General features: G+C 41.1%; 1 protein-coding gene and 1 long non-coding RNA gene across 2 annotated transcripts; both read right to left on the bottom strand.

Annotated features, from left to right (window-relative positions):
- Positions 1-518: 518 nt before the first annotated feature.
- Positions 519-2,970, bottom strand: LOC115198902 (uncharacterized). The gene is made up of 2 exons (XR_003879318.1): positions 2,858-2,970; positions 519-902 (listed from the first exon to the last, which is right to left on the bottom strand). It is a non-coding gene; the product is annotated as an uncharacterized LOC115198902 (long non-coding RNA).
- Positions 2,971-11,672: 8,702 nt separating this feature from the next.
- Positions 11,673-17,941, bottom strand: LOC115197962 (uncharacterized). The gene is made up of 14 exons (XM_029759628.1): positions 17,790-17,941; positions 16,625-16,663; positions 15,989-16,297; positions 15,557-15,722; positions 15,334-15,440; positions 14,664-14,804; positions 14,457-14,495; positions 13,878-14,213; positions 13,484-13,690; positions 13,415-13,439; positions 13,307-13,331; positions 13,037-13,223; positions 12,499-12,867; positions 11,673-12,093 (listed from the first exon to the last, which is right to left on the bottom strand). The coding sequence occupies exons 2-14, from the start codon at positions 16,656-16,658 to the stop codon at positions 12,083-12,085; spliced, it is 1,956 nt and encodes a 651-aa protein (XP_029615488.1). The 5' UTR covers positions 16,659-16,663; positions 17,790-17,941; the 3' UTR covers positions 11,673-12,082.
- Positions 17,942-20,048: the final 2,107 nt, after the last annotated feature.

The raw sequence follows: 20,048 nt of genomic DNA, 5'->3' as shown, positions 1-20,048 counted from the left end.
CCCTTACGTGTCAGAGAGCTGCAGTTACTACCACCGAGTTGAGGCTGATTGTCTGTGCTCAATATTACAATATTAGATTGTTTTCCACTAAAGCATTAAGGATATAGTATATAAGCATAAACGCTCACATGGATCGACTGCTCAGGTGTCAATGAAGGACTCATCCAAGGACTGCTGGCTGAAGACGAGATCAGGGGCTGCACCTGGGAAAAATGGATCTGAGCTTATGGTTTGGAAAGCAGTGTTGCATAAGTACAGCCCATCAGTGCAATTGTATGTCAACATTACAAATGTCACAGACATCTCATCCCCCTAAAAATCGAATGGCAGTATTAGGTCAAAAGTTGTCGCTGACAGTTGGATGGACACCTTCAGTCCTGCTTGAAATATTAATAAAGTGGATTTAGTCTAGACATCATTGAACACCTCTCAAATAATAAGGTTACATTATGACCATTTTAATTGCTTTTGATTCATCACTCAATGCACTTTCTATGAAGAATGAAATTCCACACTGATCAAACTCTAAATGGTTGTTTATTCAGAACAGAGATGAAAGGAAATACAAAATTAAAAATAATTACATTCTAACTAAATAGCGTTCTCAAAAAGTACAGATCACACAGTTTTTAAACAATTCAAGTATTATATTAAATTATAGGTCAAATAACAATGCTTATGAGTTAGTATATGTAAGTAGACTATCATTAAGCAATATCATGTAATAGAGATTATAATAATAAGTAAAAGTAGTAATAATATTAATAATAGTAGTGTAATAATATAATGAATTGAAATGCAGGTTCCTTCCAGACCATGAGTGTGGTAGTCTCTCTGGCAGATCAGTGTGGTGTCTGTCTGCAGACTGTCCATAATGACACAGAGAGCCCTCTAGTGGAGATCTGTTGAAACATCATACACAGGATTAGAGGACCTCAATGTACAGTATTTTATATGACCAGGCCTTGTCATTATGTTTTGGCTCATTCTAAAGACTATTACTAGTAGAGTGATTCTAGACTCTGTTAAAGGGAGGGAGTTAAAGACATCTGGCCCCCAAATTTGTCTGTAAAGAGGGGGTGTCTGGGATGTGGGTTGAGTCTTATTCAGTCTTCTGTGGGTTGAGTCTTATTCAATAGGGAGGTATATTTAGAGCATTGCATAAAGTAATACATTGCATAGAGCTGGCATGAGAGTCAAGACAGTAAATCTATTTTCTACATGGGTAAACCAATACAGTTCTATGTAATATACAGTACAAGTCAAACGTTTGGATATACCCACTCATTCATGGGTTTTTCTTTATTTTGACTAATTTCTACATTGTAGAGTAATCAAAACTATGAAATAACACATATAGAATCATGTAGTGACCCAAAAAGTGTTAAACAAATAGCCACCCTTTGCCTTGATGACAGCTTTGCACACTCTTGGCATTCTCTCAACCAGCTTCATGAGTCATTTTTTTCCCAGCAGTCTTGAAGGAGGTCCCACATATGCTGAGCACTTGTTGGCTGCTTTTCCTTCACTCTGCGGTCCAACTCATCCCAAACCATCTCAAATGAGTTGAGGTCGGGTGATTGTGGAGGCTAAGTCATCTGATGCAACACTACATCAATCTCCTGCTTGGTCAAATAGCCCTTACACAGCCTGGAGGTGTGTCGGGTCATTGTCCCTGTTGAAAAACAAATGATAGTCCCACTAAGCGCAAATCAAATGGGATGGTGTATCGCTGCAGAATGCTGTGGTAGCCATGCTGTTTAACTGTGCCTTGAATTCTAAATAAATCACTGACTATGTCACCAGCAAAGCACCCCCACACCATCATAGCTGCTCCTCCATGCTTCACGGTGGAAACCACACATGCTGAGATCACCCGTTCACCTACTCTGCGTCTCACAAAGACACGGTGATGGGAACCAAAATTCTCTATTTTCGACTCATCAAAGGACAGATTTCCACCAGTCAAATATCCATTGCTTGTGTTTCTTGGCCAAAACAAGTCTCTTCTTCTTATTGGTGTCCTTTAGCAGTGATATCTTTGCAGCAATTCTTCCATGAAGGCCTGATTCACGCAGTGTCCTCTGAACTGTTTATGTTGAGATGTCTGTTACTTGAACTCTGTGAAGCATTTATTTGGGCTGCAATTTCTGAGACTGGTAACTCTAATGAACGTATCCTCTGCAGCAGAGGTAACTCTGGGTCTTCCTTTCCTGTGCCGGTCCTCATGAGAGCCAGTTTCATCATAACGCTTGACGGTTTTTGCGACTGCACTTGAAGAAACTTTCAAAGTTCTTGAAATGTTCCGCATTGACAGACCTTCATGTCTTAAGTGATGATGGACTGTTCTATTCGCTTATTTGAGCTGTTCTTGCAATAATATGGACTTGGTCTTTTACCAAATAGGGCTATCTTCTGTATACCACCCCTACCTTGTCACAACACAACTGATTGGCTCAAACGCATTAAGAAGGAAAAAAATTCCACAAATTAACTTTTAACATGGCACACCTGTTAATTGAAATGCATTCCAGGTGATTACCTCCTGAAGCTGGTTGAGAGATTGCCAAGAGTGTGCAAAGCTGTTATCAAGGCAAAGGGTGGCTACTTTGAAGAATCTTAAATATAAAATGTATTTGGATTTGTCAACACTTTTTGGTTACTACATGATTCCATGTGTTATTTCATAGTTCTGATGTTTTCACTATTATTCTACAATGTAGAAAATAGTCAAAATAAAGAAAAGCCCTTGAATGACTAGGTGTGTCCAAACTTATGTATGTCTTCTGCAACGTTCTGAGTGTTCTACATCACTGAACAAGCCCCAAAATAGGAGCTCCAAAGTTGCTCATTGCACCTTGACAGATGAAGGGTAATTCCTGATGACAGGAATCATCCAGCCACTTCAGTTCTCTGTTACCAACCCAGACCATCTTACCACAGTGGTAATTGATGGGGTTGAGGGGGAAGCAGCTTTGCAACTCGCTGCACTTCACCACTTTAACAACATCACCACTGGTCCACAGCCAGGGGGCGGTCCACTCAAAGATGGACCGCTCCAGACCAATCCACACCCCCCCACATGGCAGCTCCACATTGGCCAGGAGCTGGGTCAAGTCAGTCTGCACAGTCTGGTTGGTGATGTGCACCAGGTTGGACTTGGAGCCACAAATTTTACAGAACTTCAGGGCATTGATCCAGCTCTTGGACACATTGATGTAGTGCAGGTAATCTGCATGGACAAGACACAAACACACATGAAATTGCACACATGTAAATGCAAGTGCACTAACACAAAACCACAAATTCACACAGTGGTATAAAAGTACCTAAATAAAAATACTTCAAAGTACTACTTAAGTAATTTTTGTTGGGTATCTGTACATTACTTTACTATTTACTTACATTTACATTTAAGTCATTTAGCAGACGCTCTTATCCAGAGCGACTTACAAATTGGTGCATTCACCTTATGATATCCAGTGGAACAACCACGTTACAATAGTGCATCTAAATCTTTTAAGGGGAGGGGTTAGAAGGATTTCTTTATCCTATCCTAGGTATTCCTTAAAGAGGTGGGGTTTCAGGTGTCTCCGGAAGGTGGTGATTGACTCCGCTGTCCTGGAGCCAGGACAGGACAACTTTTACTTTTACTTCACTACAAAGAAAATAATATACATTTTACTCCATACATTTTCCCCGATAATTACTTGTTACATTTTGAATGCTTAGCAGGACAGGAAAATTGTCAAATGATCAGGAGAACATCTATGGTCATTCCTACTGGCTCTGATCTGGCAGACTCACTAAACACACATGCTTCATTTGTAAATGAGTGTTGGAGTGTGCCCCTGGCTGTCCGTAAAAATAAAAGAAAAAAGAAAATCTTAATATAAGGAATTGGAAATTATTAAGGAATTGGAAAACTTTTTTACTTTTGACACTGAAGTGTATTTTAGCAATAACATTTCCTTTTGATACTTAAGTATATTTACAGCCAAATAGTTTTAGAATTTTACTCAAGTATTATGTTACTGGGTGACATTCACTTTTACTTGAGTCATTTTCTATTAAGGGACAGTGAGGGAAAAAAGTGTTTGATCCCCTGCTGATTTTGTACGTTTGCCCACTGACAAAGAAATGATCAGTCTATAATTGTAATGGGAGGTTTATTTGAACAGTGAGAGACAGAATAACAACAAAAACATCCAGAAAAACACGTCACAAAAGTTATACAATTATTTGCATTTTAATGAGGGAAATAATTATTTGACCCCTCTGCAAAACATGACTTAGTACTTGGTGGCAAATCCTTGTTGGCAATCACAGAGGTCAGACGTTTCTTGTAGTTGGCCACCAGGTTTGCACACATCTCAGGAGGGATTTTGTCCCACTCCTCTTTGCAGATCTTCTCCAAGTCATTAAGGTTTCGAGGCTGACGTTTGGCAACTCGAACCTTCAGCTCCCTCCACAGATTTTCTATGGGATTAAGGTCTGGAGACTGGCTAGGCCACTCCAGGACCTTAATGTGCTTCATCTTTAGCCACTCCTTTGTTGCTTTGGCCGTGTGTTTTGGGTCATTGTAAGGCTGGAATACCCATCCACGACCCATTTTCAATGCCCTGGCTGAGGGAAGGAGGTTCTCACCCAAGATTTGACAGTACATGGCCCCGTCCATCGTCCCTTTGATGAGGTGAAGTTGTCCTGTCCCCTTAGCAGAAAAACACCCCCAAAGCATAATGTTTCCAACTCCATGTTTGACGGTGGGGATGGTGTTCTTGGGGTCATAGGCAGCATTCCTCCTCCTCCAAACACGCCGAATTGAGTTGATGCCAAAGAGCTCCATTTTGGTCACATCTGACCACAACACTTTCACCCAGTTGTCCTCTGAATCATTCAGATGTTCATTGGCAAACTTCAGACTGGCATGTATATGTGCTTTCTTGAGCAGGGGGACCTTGCAGGCGCTGCAGGATATCAGTCCTTCACGGCGTAGTGTGTTACCAATTGTTTTCTTGGTGACTATGGTCCCAGCTGCCTTGAGATCATTGACAAGATCCTCCCGTGTAGTTCTGGGCTGATTCCTCACCGTTCTCATGATCATTGCAACTCCACGAGGTGAGATCTTGCATGGAGCCCCAGGCCGAGGGAGATTGACAGTTCCTTTGTGTTTCTTCCATTTGCGAATAATCGCACCAACTGTTGTCACCTTCTCACCAAGCTGCTTGGCGATGGTCTTGTAGCCCATTCCAGCCTTGTGTAGGTCTACAATCTTGTCCCTGACATCCTTGGAGAGCTCTTTGGTCTTGGCCATGGTGGAGAGTTTGGAATCTGATTGATTGCTTCTGTGGACAGGTGTCTTTTATACAGGTAACAAGCTGAGATTAGGAGCACTCCCTTTAAGAGTGTGTTCCTAATCTCAGCTCCTTACCTGTACAAAAGACACCTGGGAGCCAGAAATCTTTCTGATTGAGAAGGGTTCAAATACTTATTTCCCTCATTAAAATGCAAATCAATTTATAACATTTTTGACATGCGTTTTTCTGGATTTTTTTGTTGTTATTCTGTCTCTCACTGTTCAAATAAACCTACCATTAAAATTATAGACTGATCATTTCTTTGTCAGTGGGCAAACGTACAAAATCAGCAGGGGATCAAATACTTTTTCCCTCACTGTATATTAAAAGAAACTCACAAACTTTGATTTAATATTAGATTTTACCTCTAGTCAGAAAATTAAGCAAAGAGCAAAGAGCTCCATTCAAATAATTTAAAAGAGATACTGTACGAAACAGTTACAAACGGTTGTTATATGAGTATCTCTTAAAAGAAAAGCACAGAGTGCAAAATCATTTGATGTTTTCAATTGATCAGAAATGTTTAATGCAGCTTGAAATGATGGCACACCTTCCCAGTTAGCTGTCCTCTTCCCTCCCCAGAGTTTGGTTGTGAGATGGGGAGACCGGGGAAAGAGATGAGTTTATAGAGTTTCTCTCCTCCCTCTCTGCTGACCAGGTGAATACACCCAGGAGATGCTGAAACTTCAGCTCCAACCCCTCCCTCCACATAAACAAACACTGACCAATAGACCCAATGCATTTTCTCTGTTATTACAGTGGACTTTATACAGTGTTAGAAATACAGTACATCTATGCTGTGTGATCAAATGTACGTTTCTGTTAGTGTATCAAGTTCACATTTGTGACAATAATTTGCAGTACATTTGGTAAATAGGAATCAATTCATTATTATTTCCACTGGACATGGGCTTCACTAAAGAGCATGGTTCAGTACAATATCCACTGACCTCTGATTAATGAGAGATGAAGATATGTGGTTAAAGAAACAAAGAAAACACCAAATATATCATTGTAACCTGTGTTAATGAGTTCTCTCAGTGTCAGGCAAAGCAGGGAACCTTCTGACATCCCAATGCATTGTAAATAAAGTCCTGTTTTCTATGTGGTACCTGCAGGGTTATGGTAGCCTAATCCCCAATTGTGTAAACAAAGTTCAATATATTTCTGTATCTACAAAAACCCATAGTTCCTGGTATGGACATGATGTAGTCCATACAGATTATTTGGGATTTCAGTGCTATAGTACAAGTAGTTACGTTAGGGTGTGGTTTTACTTCCATGTCTCTATGTCCATATGGATAATCGCGTTTGCTAGGCCTACATGATGACTTTGTTATGAAGATGATAAATGTATAACAGCCATCAACAACATGAATAAGGGCAAGAACCCCACACCCCTCCCCTGCTATCCATGAGCCTGTGTTTATGACTGTAATAGCTGCCACAGTCAACACACCATGACACCAGGGGAAATTCAAATAACATCCAAATGTTGCTTAGCTTCATAACATGGATACTGTCATACTTTCACACCCACAACTGTCTCTGTCTGTCTGTCTCAATACTTACAGTTCCCTGAAGGCTGCCACTTGGATGTGGGCACATAATTCTACATTGATGTGATTTCAAATCAAATCAAACTTTATTTGTCACATGCGCCGAATACAACATGTTTAGACCTTACCGGGAAATGCTTACTTACAAGCCCTTAACCAACAGTGCAGTTCAAGAAAGAGTTAAGAAAATATTTACCAAATTAACTAAAGTAAAAATAATAAAAAGTAACACAATAATATAACAATAATGAGGCTATATACAGGGAGTACCAGTACCGAGTCAATGTGTGGGGGTACAGGTTAGTTGAGGTAATTTGTACATGACTTGCCTAGTTAAATAAAAAAATGTAAAGGTAGGGGTGAAGTGACTATGCATAGATAAACAGCATAGCAGCAGCGTAAAAATGTCTATCTAAATAGTTTTGTGGCCATTTGGTTAATTGTTCAGCAGTCTTATGCCTTGGGGGTAGAAGCTGTTAAGGAGCCTTTTGGTCCTAGACTTGGTGCTCCGGTACCGCTTGCTGTGCGGTAGCAGAGAAAACAGTCTTTGACTTGGGTGACTGGGGTCTTTGACAATTTTTGGGGCTTTCCTCTGACACCGCCTAGTATAATGGTCCTGGATAGCAGGAAGCTTGGCCCCAGTGATGTACTGGGCCGTACACACTACCCTCTAGTGTCTTATAGTCAGATGCCGAGCAGGTACCATTCCAGGCGGTGATGCAACCGGTCCGGATGCTCTTGATGGTGCAGCTGAAGAACTTTTTGAGCATCTGGGGACCCATGCCAAATCTTTTCAGTCTCCTGAGAGCGAAAAGGTGTTGTCGTGCCCTCTTCACGACTGTCTTGGTGTGTTTGGACCATGATAGTTTGCTGGTGATGTGGACACCAAGGAACTTGAAACTCTCGACCCGCTCCACTACAGCCCCGTCGATGGTAATGGGGGCCTGTTCGGCCCACCTTTTCCTGTAGTCCACGATCAGCTCCTTTGTCTTGCTCACATTGAGGGAACGGTTGTTGTCCTGGTACCACACTGCCAGGTCTGACCTCCCTATAGGCTGTCTCATTGTTGTTGGTGATCAGGCCTACCACTGTTGTGTTGTCAGCAAACTTAATGATGGTGTTGGAGTCGTGTTTGGCCACACAGCCGTCGGTGAACAGGGAATACAGGAGGGGACTAAGAACACACCCCTGAGGGGCCCCAGTGTTGAGGATCAGCGTGGCAGACGTGATGTTTCCTACCCTTATCACCTGGGGCAGCCTGTCAGGAAGTCCAGGATCCAGTTGCAGAAGGAGATGTTTAGTTCCATGGTCCTTAGCTTAGTGATAAACTTTGTGGGCACTATGGTGTTGAATGCTGAGCTATAGTCAATGAACAGCATTCTCACATAGGTGTTATTTTTGTCCAGGTGAGAAAGGGCAATGTGGAGTGCAATTGAGATTGCATCCACTGTGGATCTGTTGGGGCGGTATGCAAATTGGAGTGGGTCTAGGGTATCCGGGAGGATGCTGTTGATGTGAGCCATGACCAGCCTTTCAATGCACTTCGTGGCTACCAACATGAGTGCCCTGGGGCGATAATCATTTAGGCAGATTACCTTCGCTTCCTTGGGCACAGGGACTATGGTGGTCTGTTTGAAACACGTAGGTATGACAGAAAGTCAGGGAGAGGTTGAAAATGGCAGTGAAGACACTTGCCAGTTGGTCCGCGCATGCTTTGAGTACACGTCCTGGTAATCTGTCTGGCCCCGCGGCTTTGTGAATGTTGACCTGTTTAAAGGTCTTGCTCACATCGGCTACAGAGAGCATTATCACACAGTCATCCAAAACAGCTGGTGCTCTCATGTATGCTTCAGAGTTGCTTGCCTCGAAGCGAGCATAAAAGGCATTTAGCTCGTCTGGTAGGCTCGCGTCACTGGGAAGCTCGCGTCTGGGTTTCCCTTTGTAGTCTGTTATAGTTTTCAAGCCCTGCCACATCCGACGACCGTCAAATGTAGGATTCAATCTTAATCCGGTATTTACGCTTTGCTTGTTTGGTGGTTCGTCTGAGGGCATAGCGGGATATCTTATAAGTGTTTCTTATTAGTGTCCCACTCCTTAAATGCGGCAACTCTAGCCTTTAGCACGATGCGAATGTTGCCTGTAATAAATGTCTTCTGGTTGGGATATGTATGTACGGGCACTGTGGGGACGATGTCATCGATGCACTTATTGATGAAGCCGATGTGTCACGACAGTGACGGATGGTGGCGCCCCTCCTCGGCCGGGCGGAGCTCGGCGGTCGTCGTCTCCGGCCTACTAGCTACCATCGATCCCTTTTTGTTTCACTTTCGTTTGGTTAGGTCTAGGTAGGCACGCACCTGTTTTGGGTTAGTCATTAGTAAGGGGGGGTTATTTAGGTTAGCGTAGGATGTATGTGGTTGTACGTGATTGTGTTGCTTGTCCGGGTTTTTTTGTGCGAAAAGAACGTGTACTGAGTTTTCCTTCTGCCAGTGGTTTATTTTCTTTGTGTACACCATCGCAGAATATTTAAGGGCTGCGCCCCTATACTTTGACGGCCACATCCAGTTGCTTCAAATAAAGAAGTGTGGTCACGAACTCTCTGTCTCCTGTGCCTGACTCTACCTCTCCTGTTGTTCTTCGAGCCAGCCCGTGACACGATGACTGAGGTTTGTGCCCCCATCTCACCATTCTTGCTGGAGGGTGAAAATAATGGTAATACTGTTGTCACTAAAACATATTTTATTTAAGAATGTCAACAGTTATATCCATAAGTGAGTGTGTAACATCATTATGAAGAATTATACAATGCAAATCCCTCACTGAAATGTCCATTTTATTCCTCTTCTCTTCACTAATCTAATTTCCCTAATGTACAACAAACATTATTATAACACTACATTCATACATCTACAAAACATTTTGATTATAATTTGATATTGCAATAATAAATCATTGGAACGTTTAAATCTATCCTAATATAAATTTGCTTCACATTTGACTTTAATAAGACAAATCAAACTATCATAACGTTAATAACATTAACTAAAATAATATTTTATAATGTATTATAAGGTATATAATATGTCATGTGATGTTCTTGGCCGCTCCTGCTGCATCACAATGGCTGGTCCTCTTCATCCAGACCCACACTGACCTTAGAAAACAAACACAACAGTAAAAAGACTCAACCTGCAATTAGTCCATGAACAACTTACTTCATTTCCATAGATTCAACAGGACGCAAAACCTAACAGCACACTGTACAATGGACTCTGAACAACAAACTAAACATAAGGAGGGTCATTTTGGATGAAGTTCCCGTTCTTAGCAAACTCCTTTCTGATCTATGAGACATGATCAAACTAGATAAAGCCAGCAACACTCATCGTTTTAATCAAGCATCAGTTGAATTATATGGCCAGTAGGAATATTAACTTGTGATCATATGAGAAGAGTGAAATGAGTGAGCATGACATTGATTTGTGATGTAGGAGATGTAGGACTACTGTACCTGCTCCAACATCTGTTCCTTTACCACTGGGTCATTAAGGTCAGATCCTGAGTTAGATTTCAGAGACATCCTTACAATGGTCTGCTTCATTCTCTTTTCTAGAGGGATATAGGAATGGTAAGATGAGACAGCCACTCAAATGATATTCAGCTTATTTACAATAAATATAACTTTTCTTTCAATGTCCTTTGAAGACTGTAAATTACTGTGGAACTGTGTAGTAGCAAGCCTCTGTATTCTATGTTACCCAGAATGGAACTATTATCTCATATTAGATACCACATGAACACATATTTGCATTAATCCCTAGTGAGAGTGGGGAGAGAGAGGTGGCATTTTACAGTGGATTAGGCTACATGAAACATTACTGTCCGGCATCTGACAGTGCTTGTTAAAGTGGGACCCTATTGGGTCTAAAATGCCACCCCTTCACGTGTCTTACAGATATTAACCCCAAAAAAATAGTCTTGTTGACTGGTCCATCTAGTGGTAATGCCACAGCCTCTGACACACATATCTATGGTGTCAGCATAGATTTGAATCTGGCATAGTGCCCCTTAGATGCAAGTTCTGTCTATCTTTTCCTACTGTCATCCTCTCTTTCTGTTTAAAATATATATATACGTAGAAGATAAAAATATGATAGTCTTACTTCCAGTTCAAAGGAACAATCTCTTCAGAGAGCAGTCTCTATTGTCCATAGAGGAGTGTTCAGTCTCTCAATGGCACTTACAGGCCAGATGGAGGCAGTTACTACCAGCTAGTTGATGTCGATATCCTGTGCTCAATATTACAATATTAGATTGATTTACACTAAAGCATTAAGGTTATAGTATGTAAGCATAAACACTCACATGGATCGACTGCTCAGGTGTCACTGAAGGACACATCTAACGACTGCTGGCTGAAGAAGAGATCAGGGGCTGCACCTGGGAAAAATGGATCTGAGCTTATGGTTTGGAAAGCAGTGTTGCATAAGTACAGCCCATCAGTGCAATTGTATGTCAACATTACAAATGTCACAGACATCTCAACCCCATGAAAATATGTTTTCTGAAATACCAGGTTCATTGTTGCTGACAGTTGAGATGGACTCCTTCAGTCCTGCTGAAAATATTGATAAAGTCGATTTAGACTAGACACCACTTAATTCCTCTCAAATAATAAGGTTACATTATGACCATTTTAATTGCTTTTGATTCATCACTCAATGCACTTTCTATGAAGAATGAAATTCCACACTGATCAAATGCTAAATGGATGTTTATGCAGAAAGTACAAAATAACAATTACATTCTAACTAAATCACGTTCTCAAACAGTACAGATCACACAGGGGTTATACTACATTTTCAGTTAATAACATTTACTTTACCTTACCTTTACTCTATTTTTAAACAGTTCAAGTATTACAGTAAATTATAGGTCAAATAACAATGCTTATGAGTTTGTATATGTATGTAGAATATCATTAAGCAATATCATGTAATAGAGATTATAATAATAAGTAAAAGTAGTAATCATATTAATAATAGTAGTGTAATAATATAATATAATAAATTGAAATACAGGTTCCTTCCAGACCAGGTGGTAGTCTCTCTGGCAGATCAGTGTGGTGTCTGTCTGCAGACTGTCCATAATGACACAGAGAGCCCTCTAGTGGAGATCTGTTGAAACATCATACACAGGATTAGAGGACATCAATGTACAGTATCTTATATGACCAGGCCTTGTCATTATGTTTTGGCTCATTCTAAAGACTATTACTAGTAGGGTGATTCTAGACTCTGTTAAAGGGAGGGAGATAAAGGGAGAAAAGAGAAATTCAGATAGTAGCCAGCTGTAGAGAGGGGGTGTCTGGGATGTATGTTGAGCCTCAATAGGGAGGTATAATGAGAGTATTGCATAACGTAATTCATTGCATAGAGCTGACATGAGAGTCGAGACAGTAAATCTCTATTCCGCAGTAAACCATGACACTTCTAAGTAATAATTATCTATCTGCAACGTTCTGAATGTCCCACCCCACTGAACAAGCCCTAAAATAGGAGCTCCAAAGTTAAGCAACGCACCTTGACAGATGAAGGGTAATTCCTGATGACAGGAAGCATCCAGCCACTTCAGTTCTCTGTTGTCAACCCAGACCATCTTACCACAGTGGTAATTCATGGGGTTGAGAGGGAAGCAGCTGTGCCACTCACTGTACTTCACCACCTTATCAACATCCCCACTGGTCCACAGCCAGGGGGCGCTCCACTCAAAGATGGACCGCTCCAGACCAATCCACACCCCCCCACATGGCAGCTCCACATTGGCCAGGAGCAGGGTCAAGTCAGTCTGCACAGTCTGGTTGGTGATGTGCACCAGGTTGGAGTGACGACTTTTACAGAACTTCAGGGCATTGATCCAGCTCTTGGACTCGTTGAAGTAGTGCAGGTAATCTGCATGGACAAGACACAAACATGGAATTGCACACATGTTAATGGACCTGCACTAACACAGAACCACAAATTCTCTCAAGGACTTGTCTGTCATTAAAAACCCAACAACTGTCACTTGTACACCTTTGTGCAGATTGGTACAGAATGTAGCTCCTTGTCTGACACTCACCGGGATGGAGTGGAGAAGTTGTACTACTGGGGGAGGATGTGGACTTCCTGTCTGGGGAGGTGGGACCTAATGACGTCAGTTGTCCACTGGAAGTTGAGGTTGATGAGGTGGTGGACTGTCCATTAGTAGTGGTAGGTGGTGAGGTGGTGGATTGTCCAATGGTAGTGGTTGTTGGTGAGGTGGTGGACTGTCCATTAGTAGTGGTAGGTGGTGAGGTGGTGGATTGTCCAATGGTAGTGGTAGTTGGTGAGGTGGTGGACTGTCCATTACTAGTGGTAGGTGGTGAGGTGGCAGACTGTCCAATAGTAGTGGTAGTTGGTGAGGTGGTGGGCTGTCCATTAGTAGTGGTAGTTGGTGAGGTGGTGGACTGTCCATTACTAGTGGTAGGTGGTGAGGTGGCAGACTGTCCAATAGTAGTGGTAGTTGGTGAGGTGGTGGGCTGTCCATTAGTAGTGGTAGTTGGTGAGGTGGTGGACTGTCCAATAGTAGTGGTAGTTGGTGAGGTGGTGGACTGTCCATTTGTAGTAGTAGGTAGTAAAGTGGTAGGTGTTGTGGTGGACGTCTTGATGGAGGGAGGTCCAGTTGAAGTAGGGCTGGTGGTTTCAGGGGTAACAGGAATGGTCAAATCCCCAGTGGTGTTAAGTGGACGTTCATCTGTCACAATGAAGTAGAAAACATATACATTTAAGTATATTTTGAAGTTTCTTGTCATTTTTATCATTGATACAAAGACAATGTAATCCTAGTGAACTAGGATTTTCTTTGTGGATATTATATACAACTTAGTCATATCACTGACTGTTTGAAAAGTTTGAAAACACTCTTACAATGTTGAACTCACCTCCATAGCAAAGGAAAGCACTTTGATTAGGGCAATCTTTTGGAGTCCATTTTCTGTCTGAGTTCAGCTGCTGACAGTTTCCATCTCCCCAGGTAGGTTCCCTTTGCTGAAATGGTTCTCCGTTTGACCATTCCCATAGTGTGTTGTTTTTGTTGTGCTCAAGTCCAATCCAGGTCTCCTTTGTAGTCAACTCATCAAAGGCTTCCTGTTCTTTCTGGTTACAGATACTCGCCAGTAATCTGCCAACTGTCCTGCAGTCTGTCTCAGCATCCTGCTGCGTCTTTGGCCCAGGCATCAGCTCATACATCTTCTCTGTTGTTCCATTACCATGATGAACTTATAGTAGGGAAGGTGAAAAGTGACACATCAGATTTCATGAGACAGTTAATGACTTCGCACAATAAGAAATAAACCTGGAAGTCACAGGTCATAACCTAATTAATAAAGTGCTTGAGATCTGATTAGATGAAGAATACAGTATTATTGATTGATTGTTGTGCAATCAATCAATCCCATTTGTTAAATGACAAGTTGGATTTTCCATTAATAAAAAGAGACAGTGAGTGAGTCAGTCCTTACCTCGTTGACACATATACTGTCTTTCAGCTGTACAAGCCACTGGTTGCCAATGAGATGAAAGGGAAAAGACGCAGTTATGACCCTCAGTGTGGACACCAAAACCTTTTTCCCAGTTAAAGAACATGAAGTCCTCTCCATCAGACCACTTCCACTTTTCAGTTGGACCAGACCTATGGAGCCCAATCCACACATCACCACTGAAATTACCCAAAGAGGTTTGAATTGCCTTCCAATCCTCTTCTGTGCGTATGATGGCCAGGTTTGTGTAGTGTTTTGTGCAGTATTCTTGTGCTTCGGTCCAGTTTTTCTCCTCAAGGACAAGGCTGTACTTTTTGGCTGAGTAGGTGACTGTTTGAAATACAGAGAAAATGCTTGTTGTGTTGATTGGAAAACATTACCATCTTTAGCTTCCACTTTTTATTCTAAAATAAAGGCAACACAATGTTTGATAGCAGAGTAATATAGACGTGACAGAGGCAAATTCATACATTTACAAACTTATTCAAACCGCCAACCAATTTGTTTTATGAATATAGATGTGTACTCTGCATCAATGACTAAAAGTGAATACATAGTAGTGATAGTACTGTACAGTATTCTATAGAATACATAATATTGACTTTACACATCATTGGTCTGAAAAGGCTCTATTTTAAGAGCTCTGATGCTTGATTGATGACGTTCAATAAGTTACACCTTCAACAGAGATGATGGAATAAACAGAAACACAACATGACAAAGTTTGATATCCATGTCTATGTTATCCTGTGTAAGAGGGCCTATTAACAAAGTCTACCTCTGTGGTTTTTAGATATTGGCTAGATATTCAATGGCCAAAAGAAATCATGAATCAAATCATGTCATTGTATGTACTTACCTTTACCACTGCAGTTTCTCAGAGAGTAGCCTGAGGTTGCATGTTGGAGGTGCTGTATTGTAATTTCGGGCATATCACCAGTTGAGGCCTTCAGGAAACATTTGTTTCTGTCAGATAAATATCACAAATAATGTGGTAGTAGTTATCAGAATGGTGCTGATTGAAAAAGGATATTTCTGCCTTCATTTGCCCAAGCATAAAAATGTCATTTTTGAGCATGTACCTGTGGACTTCTATTCCTGCATTTTCATCAACAAATGTGAAGTACTGGCACGTGTCATTTTTGGTGCATTCCTGCCTGCACTGACTTGCATTTTCGGTTGTAAATGGCTGATTTGCAATATTGTTCCCCAGAAAATTGACTTCGTCCAGTAGGTCCCTCACACAACCTGGAACCAAGACATACTGTATTTCACCACACAGACCATCAGAAAGGGACACAGGATAAAGTACAACTAGGTAGCAAAAGGATATAACCAGTAGTGCAGACTTTGGTAGTGAGAGAACAAACTGATACACAATAGTGATGCACTAATACAACATTCAAACATGGAGATGAAGACTTTAAACCTTCATGTTCCTTCCTTCTGTAACATGACATCTGCACTGAGCAAAACCCATTGATAACCTGTATTATGAAGTGAGCAACACTTACCTTTGACTACCCTCAGGCTGTAGAATTGTTTAAGATCATTGAACCATCCAGGGACATTAACTCTGCAGCAATAGCTCCCACGGTCTGTCGGCTGTAGCGTTAAAATTGTGAGATTCACTGTTCCAACTTCAGCGTTAATTTTATATTTGGATTGATTTTCCTTTATGGGATCAGTACACTGAAAAGTTCCACAAGTCCTGCCCCAGCATGTCTCAAGCTTTATACCCCAATGGTATGTGCAGACAAGGGTAACAGAGGTTCCCTCTAGTACTGATATCTCAGTCCCAAACACTGGTGAGGACATGGCTGCTGTGGGGATAAATGTCACATCAGAAAGATGTTATTTTTGATGGTCAGTCTCTTTCTCTGTTTGGATTGTGACACCGACATAATCAACCTTAGGACAAGCATTTCAACTTCATAATCACTGTACTAAAATACTGTGTCGACTCAAGAAGAGAGTTCTGTAGATGTCATCTTAAATGTTGGTTAAACTGAAGCTCATTGTACATAAATAGATGTTGACAGGTTCTGAACAACTACCCAACTACTTTGAATACATGGTCAACTAGATAAGTCATAGCAGGTTGGTTTATAATACCAAGAGAGGAATATTCATCCCATGTGATCTCTTACCCAGTAGCAGGAGTAGAAGTGCTGGCTGAATCATGGCCACTGTGAAGAGATTATGGTTTAATGCTCCCAACCCTTATATTGCAACTCAAGAGAAGCATTATTGTTGTAAACACATGTTAATTAAAACACAATCATTTATCAATCCAGACCTGTTTGAAAGATTTAATGTAGAAGAAAATATTTAAGAAAGAATTGTCTGTCTTTGTTCGTTCGTTTTGAAGTCTGAACTATTGAGCACATTTTCCTTCTGAGAGTTAACAGGCGGTGTTGTACCTTTCCAGTTAAACAAAATGACAAAGAGGTGATAAGGTGATTTAACTACCAAAGTAGCATCACAGTTACTCTATGGAAACACTACATGGAATACACTTTGATTAACCAAACATGCACTTTGAAAGAAGTAAAAAATATAGTATAATTTGAGGTAAATGTGATGAGACTTAAAAGCATGTCTCAAGTCTCTCTAAATCTACTGATTTACACAATTTCTATGATATGCAAAAGATATGTTTTGACTCACACTGTTATCAAACATTAGATTTGACTTCTACACTTAGAAAAAAGTTATCTAGAACCTGAAAAGGTTCTTTGTCTGTTCCCAAAGGAGAACCCTTTGAATAAGCCATATGGGTTCCAAGTGGAACCATTTCACAGAGTAAAATATTATTCTATGAACAAAAAAGGTTATTCAAAAGGTTCTGCTATGAGGACAGCTGCAGAACCCTTTTGGAACCCTTTTTTCTAAGAGTGCAGGGGCGGACTGGGACCAGTATTCATTTCTAAAACACTGGCCCATTTCTTTTCTTTGATGTCCCGAAACTGGCCCATTATTTTTACCTTGAGGACCCCATTATTAGACAGATAGTGATCATTTTCCCAACATTAACAAAAACAAGTTAGATGGGCTGGTCCACTTTTAGCCAAGCGGACCTATCTGGCATTTCGGCAAATGTCTGACACTTTAAGAGTGTAGAGAGTGTGTCAGTCTCAACTTCATAAAAATACACAGAATACTAAGCAAAGAGCACCATTCAAATCATTTCAAGCAGTAAGTTATAAAAGGTGCTAAACATATCTGAATTATTACCTCTTAAATTGAAACACTGTGCTTTTCTTTGATCAGGATAAAAATGTATAATGCAGCTTGAAATGATGGCACACCTACCCAGTTAGCTGTCCTCTTCCCTCCCCAGAGTTTGGTTGTGAGATGGGGAGACCGGGGAAAGAGAGATGAGTTTATAGAGTTTCTCTCCTCCCTCTCTGCTGACCAGGTGAACACACCCAGGAGATGCTGAAACTTCAGCTCGAACCCCTCCTTCCACATAAACAAACACTGACCAATAGACCCAATGTATTTTCTCTGTTATTACAGTGGACTTTATACAGTGTTAGAAATACATCTACGTTGCTTGATCAAATGTACGTTTCTGTTCGTGTATCAAGTTCACATTTGTGACAATTTGCAGTACATTTGGTAAATAGGAATCAATCCATTATTATTGGCGCTGGACATGGGCTTCACTAAAGAGCCTGGTTTAGTACAATATCCACGACCTCTGATTAATGAGACATGAAGATATGTTGTTAAAGAAACAAAGAAAACACCAAAGATATCATTGTAACCTGTGTCAGTGAGTTCTCTCAGTGCCAGGCAAAGCAGGTCACCTTCCAACATCCCAATGCATTGTAAATAAAGTCCTGTTTTCTATGTGCTACCTGCAGGGTTATGGTAGCCTAATCCCCAATTGTGTAAACAAAGTGCAATGTAATTCTGTATGTACAAAAGCCCATAGTTCCTGGTATGGAAATGTTGTAGTCCATACAGATTATTTTGTTGGATTTCAGCACTACAGTACAAGTAGATACATTAGGATATGGTTTTACTTCCTTGTCTCTATGTCGATTTGGATAATTGCGTTTGCTAGGCCTACATGATGACTTCGTTATGAAGTTGATTAATATGTAACAGCCATCAACAACATGAATAAGGGCAAGAACCCCACACCCCTCCCCTGCTATCCATGAGCCTGTGTTTATGACTGTAATAGCTGCCACAGTCAACACACCATGATACCAGGGGAAATTCAAATAACATCCAAATGTTTCTTAGGTTCATAACATGGTGTCGTGACGTTGTATTAGTTAATGTGACGACTGTTGCTCATCAAATGATTAACGGTTTATAATTGCGTGATTAAATGAATTAAGCAATGAATCAAGCAATTATTAACTCATCAACCTGGGGCACCATGGGAAAATCCGTTTGATTGAGTTTCTATTTCCCAAATTAACTCAAAGAATATCAGAATATCGATTTTACAACAGTCGCTAAATTAATCAACCTCTAGTCTCATGTCTGAACGTCGCATAATCCGTGAATCTGCACGAACCCGGGCTACACCAATGAGTTTACCACACCAATCTTAGTTGAATATTTATTTACTAGCAAGCTAAAATGATGATAAAAATACACATACACAAAACACAGTCTAGGCTATTGATTAGGACTTAGTATAACGGGCCAACACACTATGGCACGTGTTGCCCAAAATGGGGATTTAAAAGAGAGAGAAACAAAGAAAGTACACGAGAGAAATATACATTTGGGTTCATTTGTCAGCTATGCTTATTTAAACCTAGCCTTGCCCCGAACTGCCGCTCTTATGGGTTTGAATATAATGATGTAATTACGTGTTGGAGGTCTCAGGTGGGAAGCTCCGCGTGGGTCGTTTAGGCTTCTCAATGACGCACTTCTCCGGTGCAACTCTCTGGTTGTCCTCACGATGTCAGTGTCCTTCTTGGCTTAGTGGTCTGATCCCTCGCCCTTGATCTGAAAGGGGTCTTCTGAAGACAGACAGCTCTGTAGCTCAGAGCTCACAGCTTAGGACTCGAACGGTGTAGATACCACGATTCAATGGAGAGTGGAGGCTGGGTGGTTCGGCTTGAATTCACCCGCTTAGACACAGCTACTCGTCCGTAGCTCGTGTAGAAAAAGATTTCTTTGTCTTCAACCTTGTGTTTCGTTTTGGGGTTCGTTGACTTTGTTGGACCTTCGCTGCAGCTTGGGGTCACTTAGTCTGATATGTTAATTCTTCACTCTCCTGTCTTATACCCTCGGGTCAGAAGTGGGCGTAACCGCCTTTAGGGCAATTTCTCTGGGCGGACCAAATTAAGGGACAAGGCCTAGATTTGACTAAAATCCTATTTTAGACACTAACTTCACATCTCATCTTTACCAAAACATTCTCTTTGATTTGGATATTTTCCACACAAGGTACAATGTATAAACATCAGGCATATACTGGGAAAACTCTTAAAGGTACAATGTTTTCATAATAACGTCATCTCTTAACCTTTAACTTCTTACATCTACACGTTCCGCTAGCGGAACGTCTGCTCCAATATCCAATGATGGGCGGGGCGC

Source organism: Salmo trutta, chromosome 8 (assembly GCF_901001165.1).
Source record: "Salmo trutta chromosome 8, fSalTru1.1, whole genome shotgun sequence".
Lineage (NCBI taxonomy): Eukaryota > Metazoa > Chordata > Actinopteri > Salmoniformes > Salmonidae > Salmo > Salmo trutta.
Note: the sequence above shows the minus strand (reverse complement) of the source record. Positions and strands in the feature narration are given on the sequence as shown.

Excerpts from the sequence above, each read along its gene's own strand:
- LOC115197962 (XM_029759628.1), bottom strand. The coding sequence starts at position 16,658 with ATGATTCAGCCAGCACTTCTACTCCTGCTACTGG. Across the intron at positions 15,723-15,988 it reads CAGCCTGAGGGTAGTCAAAG|GTTGTGTGAGGGACCTACTG; the intron begins GTAAGTGTTGCT and ends TCTTGGTTCCAG. Across the intron at positions 15,441-15,556 it reads GCAGGAATAGAAGTCCACAG|AAACAAATGTTTCCTGAAGG; the intron begins GTACATGCTCAA and ends TTTATCTGACAG.